The following is a 22087-nucleotide window of genomic DNA, read 5'->3' as shown; positions in this document are numbered from 1 at the left end:
TTGACAGGAACACTAAACTCATGGGTACATTAAAAATGGCTGTCCATTATGGCACCATTGACTTGAAAAGGGGAAGCCTGTTCTATTTGCTCTAGTTCTGTAGTATGACCTCGTTATAATGTCTTAGAATCATCTCATAATGACTAAATAACAGACAATTTGAGACTGTTGACAATTGTAAACATTGAGAGATAGAGAGAGACGACATATTAAGCCTTGTTATAAGACATTATAAAGGCTCATACATGCTTATAACACGTTCTAAAGCATTATTTTTAACACAGACTTTGTGTTTACCAACAGATACACTCATGTCACTTCAAGTAGCAGGGGACTGACCAATGCTTTATCAGCATGTCAAGTAGCAGAGGACTGATCAATGCTTTATCAGCATGTCAAGTAGCTGAGGACTGACTAATGCTATATCAGCATGTCAAGTAGCTAAGGACTGACTAATGCTATATCAGCATGTAAAGTAGCAGAGGACTGATTAATGCTATATCAGCATGTCAAGTAGCAGGGGACTGACTAATGCTATATCAGCATGTCAAGTAGCAGAGGACTGACTAATGCTATATCAGCATGTCAAGTAGCACAGGACTGACCAATTCTTTATCAGCATGTCAAGTAGCAGAGGACAGACTAATGCTATATCAGCATGTCAAGTAGCAGAGGACTAACTAATGCTTTATCACCATGTCAAGTAGCAGGGGACTGACTAATGCTTTATCAGCATGTCAAGTAACAGGGGACTGACTAATGCTATATCAGCATGTCAAGTAGCAGAGGACTGACTAATGCTTTATCAGCATGTCAAGTAGCAGGGGACTGACTAATGCTATATCAGCATGTCAAGTAGCAGAGGACTAACTAATGCTTTATCAGCATGTCAAGTAGCAGAGGACAGACTAATGCTATATCAGCATGTCAAGTAGCAGGGGACTAACTAATGCTTTATCACCATGTCAAGTAGCAGGGGACTGACTAATGCTTTATCAGCATGTCAAGTAGCAGGGGACTGACTAATGCTATATCAGCATGTCAAGTAGCAGAGGACTGACTAATGCTTTATCAGCATGTCAAGTAGCAGGGGACTGACTAATGCTATATCAGCATGTCAAGTAGCTGAGGACTAACTAATGCTTTATCACCATGTCAAGTAGCAGGGGACTGACTAATGCTTTATCAGCATGTCAAGTAGCAGAGGACTGACTAATGCTATATCAGCATGTCAAGTAGGAGGGGACTGACTAACGGTATATCAGCATGTCAAGTAGCACAGGACTGACTAATGCTATATCAGCATGTCAAGTAGCAGGGGACGGACTAATGCTATATCAGCATGTCAAGTAGCAGAGGACTGACTAATGCTATATCAGCATGTCAAGTAGAAGAGGACTGATTAATGCTATATCAGCATGTCAAGTAAAGGAGGACTGACTAATGCTATATCAGCATGTCAAGTAGCAGAGGACTGACTAATGCTATATCAGCATGTCAAGTAGCACAGGACTGACCAATTCTTTATCAGCATGTCAAGTAGCAGAGGACAGACTAATGCTATATCAGCATGTCAAGTAGAAGAGGACTAACTAATGCTTTATCACCATGTTAAGTAGCAGGGGACTGACTAATGCTTTATCAGCATGTCAAGTAGGAGAGGACTGACTAATATTTTATCAGCATGTCAAGTAGCAGAGGACTGACTAATGCTATATCAGCATGTCAAGTAGCACAGGACTGACCAATTCTTTATCAGCATGTCAAGTAGCAGAGGACTGACTAATGCTTTATCAGCATGTCAAGTAGCAGAGGACTGACTAACGCTATATCAAGTAGAAGAGGACTGACTAAAGCTATATAATTTTTTTAATGTATTATTATGCTAATTTGATTTCAGCGGGAGCACGGACATCGTCCTTAGGGGGTTAAGGTTAGGGGTAAGGTTACAATTAGGGTTAGAGTTAGGTTTAGGTTTACGGTTAGGGAAAATAGGATTTTGAATGTAAATCCATTTCAGGTCCCCACAAGGATAGTAAAACCTAAAGCGTGTGGTTCTGTAGTGTTGAAGGCTGGGGCTTTGTGTGTGTGGTCTCACCAGGTTCTGTAGTGTTGAAGGCCGGGGCTTTGTGTGTGTGGTTCTGTAGTGTTGAAGGCTGGGGCTTTGAGTGTGTGGTTCTGTAGTGTTGAAGGCTGGGGCTTTGTGTGTCTGGTCTCACCAGGTTCTGTAGTGTTGAAGGCTGGGGCTTTGTGTGTGTGGTTCTGTAGTGTTGAAGGCTGGGGCTTTGTGTGTGTGGTTCTGTAGTGTTGAAGGCCGGGGCTTTGTGTGTGTGGTCTCACCAGGTTCTGTAGTGTTGAAGGCCGGGTCTCTGTTGCTGCTGGTCTCAGTGGAACGGTCGTTTATCACCTCCGCCGGCACTTTGTGGACTTTCTTCTTTTTCTTCTGCAAACACACAGGAGACCAGGAAGCATCATTCAACACTCACACATGGTTCACATGATGGTCAGAGACCAGGAAGCATCATTCAACACACACATGGTTCACATGATGGTCAGAGACCAGGAAGCATCATTCAACACACACATGGTCCACATGATGGTCAGAATGAAGGATGTTGGTTTCCATAATTGCATTCATCTCTTACCCTTGTTTATGTGTTCTCTCACACATTGCGTGTGTGTGTGTGTACCTGGATGTGTGTTTGTGGTGCAGCTCTGTGGTCTGTAGAGACGGTGTGTGTGTGTGTGTGTGTGTGTGTGTGTGTGTGTATGTGTGTGCGCGTACCTGGATGTGTTTTCGTGGTGCAGCTCTGTGCTCAGTAGAGACGGGGTGTGTGTGTGTGTGTGTGTGTGTGCGTACCTGGATGTGTTTTCGTGGTGCAGCTCTGTGCTCAGTAGAGACGGGATGAGTGTGTGTGTTTGTGTGTGTGTGCGTACCTGGATGTGTTTTCGTGGTGCACCTATGTGCTCAGTAGAGACGGGGTGTGTGTGTGTGTGTGTGTGTGTGTGTGTGTGTGTGTGTGTGTTTTACCTGGATGTGTTTTCGTGGTGCAGCTCTGTGCTCAGTAGAGACGGGGTGTGTGTGTGTGTGTGTGTGTGTGTTTTACCTGGATGTGTTTTCGTGGTGCAGCTCTGTGCTCTGTAGAGACGCTGGGTAACTGTTCCTCTTCAGCCATCCTGCTGGATGAACTATGCACTCTGCCGTTGCCATAGTACCTGACCCGCAACACAGACAGGGAAGTTACAACACCCACTATAACAGTCACCTCTCACTGCCAACTGTGGCAAAGACAGAGACAAAGTAAAAGCCAGGGTGAGTTAGCAGTTTGACGACAGGATTTTAATGTAGATTTGGCCGGTTTTAAGTGAACAAAATTGGCCAGTCCTATTTTAAAATTTCTGCCATGTCCCAAGTCCCAAAATGTTTTCCTTCCAGCCAGGTTTGGCCAGTAGTAAATCTGGCAGGGAACCCTCTGAGTCTGTTTGTCCTCTTAGTGCTGTCTGGCTGGTCGTTGTTTAGTCTGGATGTGAGTCTGTTTGTCTTCTTAGTGCTGTCTGGCTGGTCGTTGTTTAGTCTGGATGTGAGTCTGTTTGTCTTCTTAGTGCTGTCTGGCTGGTCGTTGTTTAGTCTGGATGTGAGTCTGTTTGTCTTCTTAGTTGTGGCTAGCTGGTCGTTGTTTAGTCTGGATATTTTTGAAGACTGTGTTAGCTGCACCTTCCCAGCTTAATGAGCTTTTAATGTAGCTAGCTAAGTGAGTGGAGCACAGCTTCTACCATGCAACTCAGGAATGTTGTGGTTAACTTGTTTGGGGTAGGGGGCAGTATTTTCACGTATGGATGAAAACCGTGCCCAGAGTAAACTGCCTGCTACTCAGGCCCAGATGCTAGGATATACATATTATTAGTAGATTTGGATAGAAAACACTCTGAAGTTTCTAAAACTGTTTGAATGATGTCTGTGAGTATAACAGAACTCATATGGCAGGCAAAGACCTGAGAAACATCCAACCAGAAAGTGGGAAATCTGAGGTTTGTAGTTTTTCAAGTGATTCCCTATCCAATATACAGTGTCTGTGGGGTCATATTGCACTTCCTAAGGCTTCCACTAGATGGCGAGTGGGACGCTAGCGTACCCCAGAGAGGTTTTTAAAGAACTCAGGTTCCCATTCTGCTAGCGGTAGAAACACAACACATTCTGTTAGCATAGCAGCGGTAGAAACACAACACATTCTGTTAGCATAGCAGTGGTAGGAACACAACACATTCTGTTAGCATAGCAGCGGTAGGAACACATTCTGTTAGCATAGCAGCGGTAGGAACACAACACATTCTGTTAGCATGGCAGCGGTAGTAACACAACACATTCTGTTAGCATAGCAACGGTAGAAACACAACACATTCTGTTAGCATAGCAGCGGTAGGAACACAACACATTCTGTTAGCATAGCAGCGGTAGGAACACATTCTGTTAGCATAGCAGCGGTAGGAACACAACACATTCTGTTAGCATGCCAGCGGTAGTAACACAACACATTCTGTTAGCATAGCAGCGGTAGGAACACATTCTGTTAGCATAGCAACGGTAGAAACACAACACATTCTGTTAGCATAGCAGCGGTAGGAACACAACACATTCTGTTAGCATAGCAGCGGTAGAAACACAATACATTCTGTTAGCATAGCAGCGGTAGGAACACAACACATTCTGTTAGCATGGCAGCGGTAGGAACACAACACATTCTGTTAGCATAGTAGCGGTAGGAACACATTCTGTTAGCATAGCAGCGGTAGGAACACAATCTGTTAGCATAGCAGCGGTAGGAACACAACACATTCTGTTAGCATGGCAGCGGTAGGAACACAACACATTCTGTTAGCATAGCAGCAGTAGGAACACATTCTGTTAGCATAGCAGCGGTAGGAACACATTCTGAGCATAGCAGCGGTAGGAACACAACACATTCTGTTAGCATAGCAGCGGTAGGAACACATTATGATTTGTATTAACAGCTCAGGTGGAATGCCATCCAGGACAGGTGCTTTGTATTAACAGCTCAGGTGGAATGCCATCCTGGCCAGGTGATTTATAGTAACAGCTCAGGTGGAAAGTCATCCTGGCCAGGTGATTTGTAGTAACAGCTCAGGTGGAATGCCATCCAGGCCAGGTGATTTGTATTAACAGCTCAGGTGGAATGCCTTCCTGGCCAGGTGATTTGTAGTAACAGCTCAGGTGGAATGCCATCCAGGCCAGGTGATTTGTAGTAAGAGCTCAGGTGGAATGTCATCCAGGCCAGGTGATTTGTAGTAACAGCTCAGGTGGAATGCCATCCTGGCCAGGTGATTTGTGTAACAGCTCAGGTGGAATGCCATCCTGGCCAGGTGATTTGTAGTAACAGCTCAGGTGGAATGTCATCCAGGCCATGTAATTTGTAGTAACAGCTCAGGTGGAATGCCATCCAGGCCAGGTGATTTGTGGTAACAGTTCAGGTGGAATGCCACCTTGGCCAGGTGATTTGTAGTAACAGCTCAGGTGGAATGCCATCCAGGCCAGGTGATTTGTAGTAACAGCTCAGGTGGAATGCCATCCAGGCCAGGTGATTTGTAGTAACAGCTCAGGTGGAATGTCATCCAGGCCAGGTAATTTGTAGTAACAGCTCAGGTGGAATGCCATCCAGGCCAGGTGATTTGTGGTAACAGCTCAGGTGGAATGCCATCCTGGCCAGGTGATTTGTAGTAACAGCTCAGGTGGAATGCCATCCAGGCCAGGTGATTTGTAGTAACAGCTCAGGTGGAATGCCATCCGGGCCAGGTGATTTGTAGTAACAGCTCAGGTGGAATGCCATCCAGGCCAGGTGATTTGTAGTAACAGCTCAGGTGGAATGCCATCCGGGCCAGGTGATTTGTAGTAACAGCTCAGGTGGAATGCCATCCTGGCCAGGTGCATCATCCTTTTTAGCACCTTTCAGTGCTGACTCCAGTTCCTCTAACGAGATGGGTCGGCCCAGATCCACAGATTGCTTCTCCTTTAATACGGGCAAATCAGGAGTATATAAAAACCTGCTTGCATTTGTCTGGTTCAAACTGGATATAAGATGTATATAACTCCTGGTAAAAAAAACACTGAAATGTTGCATTCATTTCCTGTGGATCAGAAAGTAAGCCTTTAACTGGGGGATTGAATTGATTCTATAGAAGTACAAGATTCCCTTTGTTTGAAACGTTAAGACTAGAAGCTCGCTTGGTTTGCGTCCATTAAAATAATATTTCTGCCTCAGTCTATACATGATGAACTCAGCTCTCCTCCTTAATAAATCGTTCTGTTCCAGTTTAACTACCCTCAAATCATTGCTGACATTATTTGAGTAATTCCTTTTCAGGTTCTGTTCCAAGTGATTTAAAAAAATGTTTTTCTTCAATAACTTGATTCTGTGATTCCTGTTTTTATCGAGGTGAGATGTAAAACTCTGATAAATCCTTTAGTAACCATCCATGTAAACCTTTGGTCCGCTACAGAGTCCTTGTTTTTTTTTTTTTTGCTAAGAATCTGGCTTGAAATTCAGCCACGAAACAATTTGTTTTGAAGAAGAGTCGTATTAAAAACGCCAACGTTTTGTTTGATTCACTTTCAAGCTCACATCCATTTGGATAACCAGGGGATTATGATCTGAAAGTGTGACAGGTAATATTTGTATTGGAGCGACGCACAAACTTAAAGTACGTGAGAACGGAAAACAATCAATTCTACAGTATGATTTGTGATATGCAAAAAAAAACCAGGTATAATTTTTGATGCCCGGATTCTGAACTCATCAGAGATATTGAGATGTTCCGTCATTGTATTCAACGCTAACAATGCTGATTCTTGGGCATGTGAAAACGTTTGCGTGGATCTATCAAACATGAGATCGAAAACTGCATTCATATCTGCCCCCTATGACACTCTGAAAGCCCAGGGAAAAAGCTTTCCTCAAAAACAGCGGGTGCTCAGATAGCTACTTTCTTGCCATAGTTAGACGTGTAAATGTAAGCTAAGCGGCCTGAAGTATCCTTGCTAGTCTTTTCGATAACTAAAGTTAAATAACCTTTTAAATCAAAAATAACCGCGTCTTTAGACTTAGAGGCTCCACTAGTCGAAGCAGAAACTTTAAACATCACATCCTGTAAACGAGGGATATCCCCTACTCACAAATGAGATTCCTGGACAAATGCAATATCAATAATGTTTACGGCGCATTCAGTCTAAACATTGAGTTTTCTTCATTTTTGCATTCAACCCACGGACATTCAGGCATAAAAGAGACAGTTTTAACCATGGTCAAAAACAATCCTGGTAATAATGAGTTGAACTGAAAGTGGTTCAGATTTACCTTCGATAAGTAGTGACATGTAACTGAGATAAGGACCATCTCTCCCTCATCATACCTCTATTTAAATGTCGTTAAAACGTTAGGTAGTCCGACGATTGCTGTATCCAAGAGTTCAAACAGTGAAAACATTACCACATTTTTTTTGTAATCAGTAACTAAATAATAATGATGAAGAAATCATTTTTTATTTTTATATTTAACTAGGCAAGTCAGAACAAATTCTTATTTACAATGATGGCCTACACCGGGACTCCCAATCACGGCCGGTTGTGATACAGCCTGGATTCGAACCAGGGTGTCTATAGTGACTCCTCAAGAACTAAGATGCAGTGCCTTAGACCACTGGGCCACACAGCAAATAAATCATCCCAAATAAAGTCAACAGGTTGAACCAAGCTCCAGCCCCGCTAGCCAGCTAATGTTAACCCATAGCTACATCTTTAGAGTTGAGTAGTTAACTAAACCGTTAGCTAGCCGGTTAGCTGCATCTTTAGAGTTGAGTAGTCAACTAAACCGTTAGCTAGCCGGTTAGCTACATCTTTAGAGTTGAGTAGTCAACTAAACCGTTAGATAGCCGGTTAGCTACATCTTTAGAGTTGAGTAGTCAACTAAACCGTTAGCTAGCCGGTTTGCTGCATCTTTAGAGTTGAGTAGTTAACTAAACCGTTAGCTAGCCGGTTAGCTGCATCTTTAGAGTTGAGTAGTTAACTAAACCGTTAGCTAGCCGGTTAGCTGCATCTTTAGAGTTAAGTAGTCAACTAAACCGTTAGCTAGCCGGTTAGCTGCATCTTTAGCGCCCAGTTTCTCCTGTTTCATTCTGCGTCTCCTTATCCTCCTGCTGTCGGGCCCTTCCTCGGCATCCATAAAGGAAAGGACTCTCTTTGTGGTGGGGAGAGGGGGCGTGTAGACCTGTAGCTGGGGAGACTTCACCGAAATTCCTCTGCTTCTTTATGCCGAGGTGAAGGAGAGTTTCTAACCGTTGAAAGTAAGTCGCAGGGTAACGGGATAGATCAGAAAAGACGGTATTCCCTGCGTGTACAACTCCCTCTGGACATCTGCAAATGCTTTCCTTTCGCTCATTGGTGAAGGCAACTGTAGTCTACATAAAAACGTATGGTTCTCCCGCCATCTTGGACGGGCGCATTCTTTCTTGTTTCCAGCGCTCCTTGTAGAATAGCGTTGAGGTCTTGGTATCGGAGAACGTTGAAGACCATGAAGGTCTGGGGGTTGTCCTTTGCATATTGGTTGTAGATCCTGTGAACCCTTCCCATTTGAATCGGAGTAGTACCAAGTGATGGAATCCATTTGGGAAGGATTTCTTGCAGGAAAGCAATCGTATCACCTCCCTCTCCCCCGGTTTGTAGAAATCCCTGTGACCCTCACGTTATTGCGTCTGTCTTGATCCTCAAGCGACGCCATTTTTGAACCAGCATCTTCTCAAAATCCAAAGTGCAGATGTTCACATCCCTTTTTAGGCTCCTTTTGTCTCAGTCTGAATGTGATGCACCTTTTCTATTAAATCTGGAACTGATTCCAGGTCCATCTGATCTCAAAAAAAGGGAACAACTTGTTCCCTCACTACTTGAATTGCTGCACCACCAGGACGTGTAACCACCTCCTCCATCCTCTCCTGTTGTTCAGCTAAAGCTAACGAGAGGCCGTTGCTCAAGCTAACGAGACGCCGTTGCTCAAGCTAACGAGACGCCGTTGCTCAAGCTAACGAGACGCCGTTGCTAAAGCTAACGAGACGCCGTTGCTAAAGCTAACGAGACGCCGTTGCTAAAGCTAACGAGACGCCGTTGCTAAAGCTAACGAAACGCCATTGCTAAAGCTAACGAGATGCCGTTGCTAAAGCTAACGAAACGCCGTTGCTAAAGCTAACGAGATGCCGTTGCTAAAGCTAACGAAACGCCGTTGCTAAAGCTAGCATCAGTAATAACTTCAGTTGATTTCTGGTTGTTTATTTGACATTTTTGGGTGGGTGAACCCGTATGTTTCTTGCCCCCCCCCCTAGACATTTCCACCGACATTTAAACTAGAAAGTATAAAACCTTGGAAGTAGATAACCTCAATAGAAATATAGAATGATGAATTGTCGCCAGGAGTCTTCAGTCTTCTGACCGTTGTGTTTTTGTAGGTCACGTGACTCTCCAATGCCCAGCCTTTCTGAAGGAGCCATTTAGCCATGAGGATGAATGTATGACCTTGTGTAAGAGAGTATAATGTATAGTGTAATTAGTGTGTTCCTCTGCTTGACTAATAGACTTACATCAGAGGTTCACCTCCATTATACACCACTATCACTTTCCTGTTGCTCTCCTCCTTACTGTACTTCTATCCCAAAATGGCACCCTTTCCCCTATAACACTCTGGTCTAAATTAGTGCACTAAATAGGGAATAGGGTGCCATTTGGGACATACAGCAGACTGTCATTAAAGTCATGGGAAAATTATTTTATTTTGCTTTCACCATGGAGACAAATAGAGAATTTGTCATGGTCACAGTCGCCGTAAGTTATGATGAAATGACGTGTTAATGCTAAACACTGTTTATTGTGTGTCAGTTATGAAAACATGTACAAACCTGCCTGGAGGGATAACTGACGTTGCATCACAAACGGGCACCGTATGTAGTGCACTACTTTTGACCAGGACGGAATAGGGTGCCATTTGGGACACTACTTAGGCTACCGAACAACCCAACTACACATATCCACTCAAATGATGATCTTAAAATACTTTGACACTCTTTGAAAGTGTGTGGACGCCCCAAGAACAATAAAACACAAGGTCCATTTTTATGACTGAAATATGGTTCCAGTCATCCAGTTTAAAAAAGAAGCAGGGATTTGAGACTAAGAGCCGGTCCACCAGTTTATTTTGATTGGTTTTCCCTATTTGAGACGGCAGTACAGAGAGAGATAACAACCAGCAGTACAGAGAGAGAGATAACAACCAGCAGTACAGAGAGAGAGAGATAACAACCAGCAGTACAGAGAGAGATAACAACCAGCAGTACAGAGAGAGAGATAACAACCAGCAGTACAGAGAGAGAGAGATAACAACCAGCAGTACAGAGAGAGAGATAACAACCAGCAGTACAGAGAGAGAGAGATAACAACCAGCAGTACAGAGAGAGAGAGATAACAACCAGCAGTACAGAGAGAGAGATAACAACCAGCAGTACAGAGAGAGAGAGATAACAACCAGCAGCACAGAGAGAGAGATAACAACCAGCAGTACAGAGAGAGAGAGATAACAACCAGCACTACAGAGAGAGAGCGATAACAACCAGCAGTACAGAGGGAATGTCTTATTATTAGAAACAAGGAGAGATTACTGACTCACATCAACTCTGCCAGGACCTAGGATCAAGGGTGATACTAAAGTGTTTTAGTACTATATCTCTTGACACAATGATGAAAATAATCATGGCCTCCAAACCCTCAAGCTGCATACTGGACCCTATTCCAACTAAACTACTGAAAGAGCTGCTTCCTGTGCTTGGCCCTCCTATGTTGAACATAATAAACGGCTCTCTATCCACCGGATGTGTACCAAGCTCACTAAAAGTGGCAGTAATAAAGCCTCTCTTGAAAAAGCCGAATCTTGACCCAGAAATTATAAAAAACTATCGGCCTATATCGAATCTTCCATTCCTCTCAAAAATTTTAGAAAAAGCTGTTGCGCAGCAACTCACTGCCTTCCTGAAGACAAACAATGTATACGAAACGCTTCAGTCTGGTTTTAGACCCCATCATAGCACTGAGACTGCACTTGTGAAGGTGGTAAATGACCTTTTAACCTGGAGAGGGACGTCAGACCGAGGCTCTGCATCTGTCCTCGTGCTCCTAGATCTTAGTACCGCTTTTGATACCATCGATCACCACATTCTTTTGGAGAGATTGGAAACCCAAATTGGTCTACATGGACAAGTTCTGGCCTGGTTTAGATCTTATCTGTCGGAAAGATATCAGTTTGTCTCTGTGAATGGTTTGTCCTCTGACAAATCAATTGTAAATTTCGGTGTTCCTCAAGGTTCCGTTTTAGGACCACTATTGTTTTCACTATATATTTTACCTCTTGGGGATGTCATTCGAAAACATAATGTTAAATTTCACTGCTATGCGGACGACACACAGCTGTACATTTCAATGAAACATGGTGAAGCCCCAAAATTGCCCTCGCTAGAAGCCTGTGTTTCAGACATAAAGAAGTGGATGGCTGCAAACTTTCTACTTTTAAACTCGGACAAAACAGAGATGCTTGTTCTAGGTCCCAAGAAACAAAGAGATCTTCTGTTGAATCTGACAATTAATCTGGATGGTTGTACAGTCGTCTCAAATAAAACTGTGAAGGACCTCGGCGTTACTCTGGACCCTGATCTCTCTTTTGAAGAACATATCAAGACTGTTTCAAGGACAGCTTTTTTCCATCTACGTAACATTGCAAAAATCAGAAACTTTCTGTCCAAAAATGACGCAGAAAAATTAATCCATGCTTTTGTTACTTCTAGGCTGGACTACTGCAATGCTCTACTTTCCGGCTACCCGGATAAAGCACTAAACAAACTTCAGTTAGTGCTAAATACGGCTGCTATAATCCCGACGAGAACCAAAAAATTTGATCATATTACTCCAGTGCTAGCCTCCCTACACTGGCTTCCTGTTAAGGCAAGGGCTGATTTCAAGGTTTTACTGCTAACCCACAAAGCATTACATGGGCTTGCTCCTACCTATCTTTCCGATTTGGTCCTGCCGTACATACCTACACGTACGCTACGGTCACAAGACGCAGGCCTCCTAATTGTCCCTAGAATTTCTAAGCAAACGGCTGGAGGTAGGGCTTTCTCCTATAGAGCTCCATTTTTATGGAATGGTCTGCCTACCAATGTGAGAGACGCAGACTCAGTCTCAACCTTTAAGTCTTTACTGAAGACTTATCTCTTCAGTAGGTCCTATGATTAAGTATAGTCTGGCCCAGGAGTGTGAAGGTGAACGGAAAGGCTGGAGCAACGAACCGCCCTTGCTGTCTCTGCCTTGCCGGTTCCCCTCTTTCCACTGGGATTCTCTGCCTCTAACCCTATTACAGGGGCTGAGTCACTGGCTTACTGGTGTTCTTCCATGCCGTCCATGGGAGGGGTGCGTCACTTGAGTGGGTTGAGTCACTGACGTGGTCTTCCTGTCTGGGTTGGCGCCCCCCCCTTGGGTTGTGCCATGAAGGAGATCGTTGTGGGCTATACTCGGCCTTGTCATAGGACGGTAAGTTGGTGGTTGGAGACATCCCTCTAGTGGTGTGGGGGCTGTGCTTTGGCAAAGTGGGTGGGGTTATATCCTGCCTGTTTGGCCCTGTCCGGGGGTATCATCGGATGGGGCCACAGTGTCTTCTGATCCCTCCTGTCTCAGCCTCCAGTATTTATGCTGCAGTAGTTTATGTGTCGGGGGGCTAGGGTCAGTCTGTTACATCTGGAGTATTTCTCTTGTCTTATCCGGTGTCCTGTGTGAATTTAAATATGCTCTCTCTAATTCTCTCTTTCTGTCTTTCTCTCGGAGGACCTGAGCCCTAGGACCATGCCTCAGGACTACCTGGCATGATGACTCCTTGCTGTCCCCAGTCCACCTGGCCGTGCTGCTGCTCCAGTTTCAACTGTTCTGCCTGCGGCTATGGAACCCTGACCTGTTCACCGGACGTGCTTGTTGCACCCTCGACAACTACTATGATTATTTTTATTTGACCATGCTGGTCATTTATGAACATTTTAACATCTTGACCATGTTCTGTTATAATATCCACCCTGCACAGCCAGAAGAGGACTGGCCACCCCTCATAGCCTGGTTCCTCTCTAGGTTTCTTCCTAGGTTTTTGGCCTTTCTAGGGAGTTTTTCCTAGGGAGTTTTTCCTAGCCACCGTGCTTCTTTCACATGCATTGCTTGCTGTTTGGGGTTTTAGGCTGGGTTTCTGTACAGCACTTTGAGATATCAGCTGATGTACGAAGGGCTATATAAATAAATTTGATTTGATTTGATCACTGAGAGAGAGAGACAGAGAGATATTATGGACCTGTCAAACAACACTAATTGTATTAGTCACATTACACACCATGACACATCACAGCCCAGCTTCACACTACAGAACAGAACACACCACTAGTGTAGGTCCAAACCTCGTATAACCAGTTCTGTTGTCTGTCCCACTAGTGTAGGTCCAAACCTTATAGAACCAGTTCTGTTGTCTTTCCCACTAGTGTAGGTCCAAACCTCATAGAACCAGTTCTGTTGTCTTTCCCACTAGTGTAGGTCCAAACCTCATAGAACCAGTTCTGTTGTCTTTCCCACTAGTGTCGGTCCAAACCTCATAGAACCAGTTCTGTTGTCTTTCCCACTAGTGTAGGTCCACACCTCATAGAACCAGTTCTGTTGTCTTTCCCACTAGTGTCGGTCCAAACCTCATAGAACCAGTTCTGTTGTCTTTCCCACTAGTGTCGGTCCAAACCTCATAGAACCAGTTCTGTTGTCTTTCCCACTAGTGTCGGTCCAAACCTCATAGAACCAGTTCTGTTGTCTTTCCCACTAGTGTCGGTCCAAACCTCATAGAACCAGTTCTGTTGTCTTTCCCACTAGTGTCGGTCCAAACCTCATAGAACCAGTTCTGTTGTCTTTCCCACTAGTGTCGGTCCAAACCTCATAGAACCAGTTCTGTTGTCTTTCCCACTAGTGTCGGTCCAAACCTCATAGAATCAGTTCTGTTGTCTTTCCCACTAGTGTCGGTCCAAACCTCATAGAATCAGTTCTGTTGTCTTTCCCACTAGTGTCGGTCCAAACCTCATAGAACCAGTTCTGTACTACAGACAGACATCATCCTGTGTGTTTGGACTAAAACAAGATATAAAGTTTTTACAAGCCAGTTAAAAAGGGGAACATCCCACTAAAGAGTAATTCAAGTGTTTATTCTTTAACGAGGTAACGGGCAGATTTACAGAACCACTACTAAACAAATTAAAGGCTGTCCAAGGCACCGGAGGTACTGAGGCGCGTGGATGAAACCCCAGCAGCCAGTAAAAGGGGGGGAGATGCCCATTTTTCATTCAGAACCACCACTAGGGTTGCAAAATTCTGGTAATGTTCCCCAAATTCTCAGGTTTTCCAGAAATCCCTGTCAGGAGGGAATACGCAGGTATTTCAGAAGTCCTCCATGCAGGAAAACCAGCAATGGGAATTATGGGAAAGTTAGTGGAATTTTGCAACTTTAACCTCTATGGGCTAGGTGGGACGCTTGCGTCCCACCTACTCAACAGCCAGTTGAATCCTGTGGCGCGTTATTCAAATACCTTAGAAATGCTATTACTTCAATTTAAAAAAAATATGACTATTTTACACCATTTTAAAGATAAGACTCTCGTTAATCTAACCACACTGTCCGATTTCAAAAAGGCTTTACAACGAAAGCAAAACATTAGATTATGTCAGCAGAGTACCCAGCCAGAAATAATCAGACACCCATTTTTCAAGCTAGCATATAATGTCACATAAACCCAAACCACAGCTAAATGTAGCACTAACCTTTGATGATCTTCATCAGATGACAACCCTAGGACATTATGTTATACAATACATGCATGTTTTGTTCAATCAAGTTCATATTTATATCAAAAACCAGCTTTTTACATTAGCATGTGACTAGCATGTGACTAGCATTCCCACCGAACACTGCCGGTGAATTTACTAAATTACTCACGATAAACGTTCACAAAAAGCATAACAATTATTTTAAGAATTATAGATACAGAACTCCTCTATGCACTCGATATGTCCGATTTTAAAATAGCTTTTCGGTGAAAGCACATTTTGCAATATTCTCAGTAGATAGCCCGGCATCACAGGGCTAGCTATTTAGACACCCAGCAAGTTTAGCACTCATCAAAGTCAGATTTACTATAAGAAAAATGTTATTACCTTTGTCGTCTTCGTCAGAATGCACTCCCAGGACTTCTACTTCAATAACAAATGTTGGTTTGGTCCAAAATAATCCATCGTTATATCCAAATAGCGGCGTTTTGTTCATGCGTTCAATACACTATCCTAAAGGGTAAATAAGGGTGGCGAGCATGGCGCAATTCGTGACAAAAAAATTCTAAATATTCCATTACCGTACTTCGAAGCATGTCAACCGCTGTTTAAAATCAATTTTTATGCCATTTTTCTCATAAAAAAGCGATAATATTCCGACCGGGAATCTGCGTTTAGGTAAACAGACAAAGGAAAAGAAAGCATTGGGTTGACTCGGGCACGCGCCTAAGCCCATAGTACTCTGAGTGGCCACTTGCCAAAAGCGATAAAGTGTTTCAGCCAGAGCCTGCCTCGATATCGTTCAGCTTTTTCCCGGGCTCTGAGAGCCTATGGAAGCCGTAGGAAGTGTCACGTTATTGCACAGATCCTGAGTCTTCAATAAAAAGAGCCAAGATTAAACACTACTTCTCAGACAGGCCACTTCCTGCTTGAAATCTTCTCAGGTTTTGGCCTGCCATATGAGTTCTGTTATACTCACAGACACCATTCAAACAGTTTTAGAAACTTTAGGGTATTTTCTATCCAAAGCCAATAATTATATGCATATTCTAGTTACTGGGCAGGAGTAGTAACCAGATTAAATCGGGTACGTTTTTTATCCGGCTGTGTCAATACTGCCCCCTAGCCCTAACAGGTTTTAACCACTAGAGAACAGAATAACAACTCACTCTAGACCCCCCTGCGCTGCAGCCATGGTGGTAGGATCCGCCACGTCCATCTCAGGGTTGGTATAGCCCAGCGTCCCCGAGTAGCTTACGTCCTGAGAGAGAGAGAGAGAGAGAGAGAGAGTGTTAAAGAGAAGGAGGAGAGAGAGAGTTAAAGAGAAGGAGGGAGAGGGGGAGAGAGAGAGAGAGAGAGAGAGAGAGAGAGAGAGAGAGAGAGAGAGAGGAGAGAGAGAGAGAGAGAGAGAGAGAACAGAGAGAAAGACAGAGTGAGAGAACAGAGAGAAAGACGGAGGGAGAAAGAGAGAGAGAGGGGGAGGGAGAGGGAGAGAGGGGGAGGGAGGGAGAGAGAGGGAGAGAGAGGGAGAGAGTGAAATGGCTAAATGGGGGGCTTTCATCAGGCCTCATAACTTACTTTGTGACTTTATCAAGTTGCTTTGGGCATCACTGACTGGACACAGTACAGGAGAGACTGAAGAGACTACAGCAAGGAGGGTATCACTGACTGGACACAGTACAGGAGAGACTGAAGAGACTGCAGCAAGGAGGGTCAGGTAACTACTAGTATAGAACCAGAGTCTGGTCAGGGTACTAACTTGTTCTGGTAACTACCAGTGTAGAACCAGAGTCTGGTCAGGGAACTAACTTGTTCTGGTAACTACCAGTGTAGAACCAGAGTCTGGTCAGGGTACTAACTTGTTCTGGTTACTACCAGTGTAGAACCAGAGTCTGGTCAGGATACTAACCTGTTCTGGTAACTACCAGTGTAGAACCAGATTCTGGTCAGGATACTAACTTGTTCTGGTTACTACCAGTGTAGAACCAGAGTCTGGTCAGGATACTAACTTGTTCTGGTTACTATCAGTGTAGAACCAGAGTCTGGTCAGGATACTAACTTGTTCTGGTTACTACCAGTGTAGAACCAGAGTCTGGTCAGGATACTAACTTGTTCTGGTAACTACCAGTGTAGAACCAGAGTCTGGTCAGGATACTAACTTGTTCTGGTAACTACCAGTGTAGAACCAGAGTCTGGTCAGGGTAATAACTTGTTCTGGTAACTACCAGTGTAGAACCAGAGTCTGGTCAGGATACTAACCTGTTCTGGTAACTACCAGTGTAGAACCAGATTCTGGTCAGGATACTAACTTGTTCTGGTTACTACCAGTGTAGAACCAGAGTCTGGTCAGGATACTAACTTGTTCTGGTTACTATCAGTGTAGAACCAGAGTCTGGTCAGGCTACTAACTTGTTCTGGTTACTACCCGTGTAGAACCAGAGTCTGGTCAGGATACTAACTTGTTCTGGTTACTACCAGTGTAGAACCAGAGTCTGGTCAGGATACTAACTTGTTCTGGTTACTACCAGTGTAGAACCAGAGTCTGGTCAGGGTAATAACTTGTTCTGGTAACTACCAGTGTAGAACCAGAGTCTGGTCAGGCTACTAACTTGTTCTGGTTACTACCAGTGTAGAACCAGAGTCTGGTCAGGATACTAACTTGTTCTGGTAACTACCAGTGTAGAACCAGAGTCTGGTCAGGATACTAACTTGTTCTGGTTACTACCAGTGTAGAACCAGAGTCTGGTCAGGATACTAACTTGTTCTGGTTACTACCAGTGTAGAACCAGAGTCTGGTCAGGATACTAACTTGTTCTGGTAACTACCAGGTTTGGCTGGCAGGGTGAGGTTTCAGTGAGCTGGTTAGAGTCTGGGTGAGGTTTCAGTGAGAGGGTTAGAGTCTGGGTGAGGTTTCAGTGAGCTGGTTAGAGTCTGGGTAAGGTTTCAGTGAGGTGGTTAGAGTCTGGGTGAGGTTTCAGTGAGATTGTTAGAGTCTGGGTGAGGTTTCAGTGAGATTGTTAGAGTCTGGGTGAGGTTTCAGTCAGGTGGTTAGAGTCTGGGTGAGGTTTCAGTGAGGTGGTTAGAGTCTGGGTGAGGTTTCAGTGAGGTGATTAGAGTCTGGGTGAGATGAGGTTTCAGTGAGCTGATTAGAGTCTGGGTGAGATGAGGTTTCAGTGAGCTGGTTAGAGTCTGGGTGAGGTTTCAGTGAGAGGGTTAGAGTCTGGGTGAGGTTTCAGTGAGCTGGTTAGAGTCTGGGTGAGGTTTCAGTGAGGTGGTTAGAGTCTGGGTGAGGTTTCAGTGAGATTGTTAGAGTCTGGGTGAGGTTTCAGTCAGGTGGTTAGAGTCTGGGTGAGGTTTCAGTGAGGTGGTTAGAGTCTGGGTGAGGTTTCAGTGAGGTGATTAGAGTCTGGGTGAGGTTTCAGTGAGGTGATTAGAGTCTGGGTGAGATGAGGTTTCAGTGAGGTGGTTAGAGTCTGGGTGAGGTTTCAGTGAGATGGTTAGAGTCTGGGTGAGGTTTCAGTGAGATGGTTAGAGTCTGGGTGAGGTTTCAGTGAGGTGGTTAGAGTCTGGGTAAGGTTTCAGTGAGGTGGTTAGAGTCTGGGTGAGGTTTCAGTGAGGTGGTTAGAGTCTGGGTGAGGTTTCAGTGAGCTGGTTAGAATCTGGGTGAGGTTTCAGTGAGATGGTTTTAGTCTGGGTGAGTATTTGGTGAGATAGTTAGAGTCTGGGTGAGGTTTCAGTGAGAGGGTTAGCCTGGGTGTGGTTTCAGTGAGATAGTTACAGTCTGGGTGAGGTTTCAGTGAGGTTTCAGTGAGGTGGTTAGAGTCTGGGTGAGGTTTCAGGGAGGTGGTTAGAGTCTGGGTGAGGTTTCAGGGCTCAGCTTGGTGTTGGTTATGAGGAATCCTTGTGGGTTTTGTCAGCCTGCTGTGAGTTATAGGAGAGCAATGTGGTTTATAAGGAGGGTTATAGTTCGGTTAGACAGAGAGATTGCTTCCCAAATGGCACCCTATTCCCTATATAGTGCACTACTATAGACCAGAGCCCTACTCCCTATATAGTGCACTACTTTCAACAAGAGCCATATTCCCTTTAGAATGCACTACTTTCAACCAGAGCCCATGCCATTTGGGCCACAGCCAGAGTGGACTGGGCCGGGGCCAGAGCTGGGGTTTGACGGGACTACTGTGTGTGTGTGTGTGTCTGTGTGTGTGTGTGTGTGTGTGTGTGTGAGTGTGTGTGTGTGCTGCACAGTGGGTTTCTTTGTGTGTGTGCCAAGTGCAGGTGGTGGGTCGGTGTCCGTCCTGTTAGCTGCTGGGTTTTGGTCACTGCCAGACAGCCCACGCCAAGGCTAGCAGAGCGTCACCACGGTTACCCAAAACCAGCATGCAGCCCAGACTGGGAGACTAGCCAACGATCACAGGGCAGGGAGGTGTGTGTGTGTAAGTACTTGTAAGTCTGCATTTGATTGTGGGCAGGTGTGTCTTTGTGAAGCCAGGGTCAGGAACTATCAATACACGTGTGAAGCCAGGGTCAGTAACTATCACTACACGTGTGAAGCCAGGGTCAGTAATTACTAGGACACGTGTGAAGCCAGGGTCAGTAACTATCAGGACACGTGTGAAGCCAGGGACAGCAACAACCAGGTCACGTGTGAAGCCAGGGTCAGTAACTACCAGGTCACGTGTGAAGCGAGGGTCAGTAACTACCAGGACACGTGTGAAGCCAGGGCCAGTAACTACCAGGACACGTGTGAAGCCAGGGCCAGTAACTACCAGGACACGTGTGAAGCCAGGGTCAGTAACTATCACTACACGTGTGAAGCCAGGGTCAGTAACTATCACTACACGTGTGAAGCCAGGGTCAGTAACTATCAGGACACGTGTGAAGCCAGGGTCAGTAACTATCAGGACACGTGTGAAGCCAGAGCCAGTAACTATCACTACACGTGTGAAGCCAGGGTAAGTAACTACCAGGACACGCGTGAAGCCAGGGTCAGTAACTACCAGGACACATGTGAAGCCAGGGTCAGTAACTATCACTACACGTGTGAAGCCAGGGTCAGTAACTATCAGGACACCAGTGAAGCCAGGGTCAGTAACTACCAGGACACGTGTGAAGCCAGGGTCAGTAACTACCTGGACACATGTGAAGCCAGGGTCAGTAACTACCAGGACATGTGTGAAGCCCGGATCAGTAACTACCAGGACACGTGTGAAGCCAGGGTCAGTAACTATCACTACACGTGTGAAGCCAGGGTCAGTAACTATCAGGACACGTGTGAAACCAGGGTCAGTAACTACCAGGACACGTGTGAAGCCAGGGTCAGTAACTAAAAGGACACGTGTGAAGCCAGGGTCAGTAACTACCAGGACACGTGTGAAGCCAGGGTCAGTAACTATCACTACACATGTGAAGCGAGGGTCAGTAACTATCAGGACACGTGTGAAACCAGGGTCAGTAACTACCAGGACACGTGTGAAGCCAGGGTCAGTAACTACCAGGACACGTGTGAAGCCAGGGTCAGTAACTACCAGGACACGTGTGAAGCAAGGGTCAGTAACTACCAGGACACGTGTGAAGCCAGGGTCAGTAACAACCAGGACACGTGTGAAGCCAGGGTCAGTAACTACCAGGACACGTGTGAAGCCAGGGTCAGTAACTACCAGGACACGTGTGAAGCCCTGGGTCAGTAACTATGACTACACGTGTGAAGCCAGGGTCAGTAACTACCACTACACATGTGAAGCCAGGTCAGTAACTACCAGGACACGTGTGAAGCCAGGGTCAGTAACTATCACTACACGTGTGAAGCCAGGGTCAGTAACTACCAGGACACGTGTGAAGCCAGGGTCAGTAACTACCAGGACACGTGTGAAGCCAGGGTCAGTAACTATCAGGACACGTGTGAAGCCAGGATCAGTAACTACCAGGACACATGTGAAGCCAGGGTCAGTAACTATCACTACACGTGTGAAGCCAGGGTCATTAACTATCATTACACATGTGAAGCCAGGGTCAGTAACTACCAGGACACATGTGAAGCCAGGGTCAGTAACTACCAGGACATGTGTGAAGCCAGTGTCATTAACTATCAGGACACGTGTGAAGCCAGGGTCAGTAACTACCAGGACACGTGTGAAGCAAGGGACACTAACTACCAGGACACGTGTGAAGCCAGGGTCAGTAACTACCAGGACACGTGTGAAGCCAGGGTCAGTAACTACCAGGACACGTGTGAAGCCAGGGTCAGTAACTATTAGGACACGTGTGAAGCCAAGGTCAGTAACTACCAGGACACGTGTGAAGCCAGGGTCAGTAACTACCAGGACACGTGTGAAGCCAGGGTCAGTAACTACCAGGACACGTGTGAAGCCAGGGTCAGTAACTATCACTACACGTGTGAAGCCAGGGTCAGTAACTATCAGGACACGTGTGAAGCCAGGTACAGTAAGTACCAGGACACGTGTGAAACCAGGGTCAGTAACTACCAGGACACGTGTGAAGCCAGGGTCAGTAACTACCACTACACGTGTGAAGCCAGGATCAGTAACTACCAGGACACGTGTGAAGCCAGGGTCAGTAACTACCAGGACACGTGTGAAGCCAGGATCAGTAACTATCACTACACGTGTGAAGCCAGGGTCAGTAACTACCAGGACACGTGTGAAGCCAGGGTCAGTAACTATCACTACACGTGTGAAGCCAGGGTCAGTAACTACCACTACACGTGTGAAGCCAGGATCAGTAACTATCAGGACACGTGTGAAGCCAGGATCAGTAACTACCAGTACATGTGTGAAGCCAGGGTCAGTAACTACCAGGACACGTGTGAAGCCAGGGTCAGTAACTATCACTACAAGTGTGAAGCCAGGATCAGTAACTACCAGGACACGTGTGAAGCCAGGGTCAGTAACTATCACTACACGTGTGAAGCCAGGGTCAGTAACTACCACTACACGTGTGAAGCCAGGATACGTAACTACCAGGACACGTGTTAAGCCAGGGTCAGTAACTATCACTACACGTGTGAAGCCAGGGTCAGTAACTACCAGGACACGTGTGAAGCCAGGGTCAGTAACTATCACTACACGTGTGAAGCCAGGGACAGTAACATTCACTACACGTGTGAAGCCAGGGAGAGTAACATTCACTACACGT

The 22087-nt window shown here is 45.4% G+C and overlaps 1 protein-coding gene across 4 annotated transcripts in view; it reads right to left on the bottom strand.

Annotated features, from left to right (window-relative positions):
* LOC106591037 (palmitoyltransferase ZDHHC1) overlaps positions 1 to 22087 on the bottom strand; it is a 203627-nt gene that overhangs the window by 6237 nt on the left and 175303 nt on the right. For all 4 annotated transcript variants that reach the window (XM_045689759.2, XM_045689758.2, XM_045689761.2 and 1 more), the window contains 3 exons: positions 16102 to 16193; positions 3108 to 3216; positions 2341 to 2443 (listed from right to left, as the gene is read on the bottom strand). In XM_045689759.2, the coding sequence (XP_045545715.1) occupies positions 2341 to 2443; positions 3108 to 3216; positions 16102 to 16193 (304 nt within the window). The remainder of the gene's footprint in view (positions 1 to 2340; positions 2444 to 3107; positions 3217 to 16101; positions 16194 to 22087) is intronic.

This window comes from Salmo salar, chromosome 11 (assembly GCF_965601325.2).
Source record: "Salmo salar chromosome 11, fSalSal1, whole genome shotgun sequence".
NCBI lineage: Eukaryota > Metazoa > Chordata > Actinopteri > Salmoniformes > Salmonidae > Salmo > Salmo salar.
This window is presented reverse-complemented; position numbering and strand designations above follow the sequence as displayed.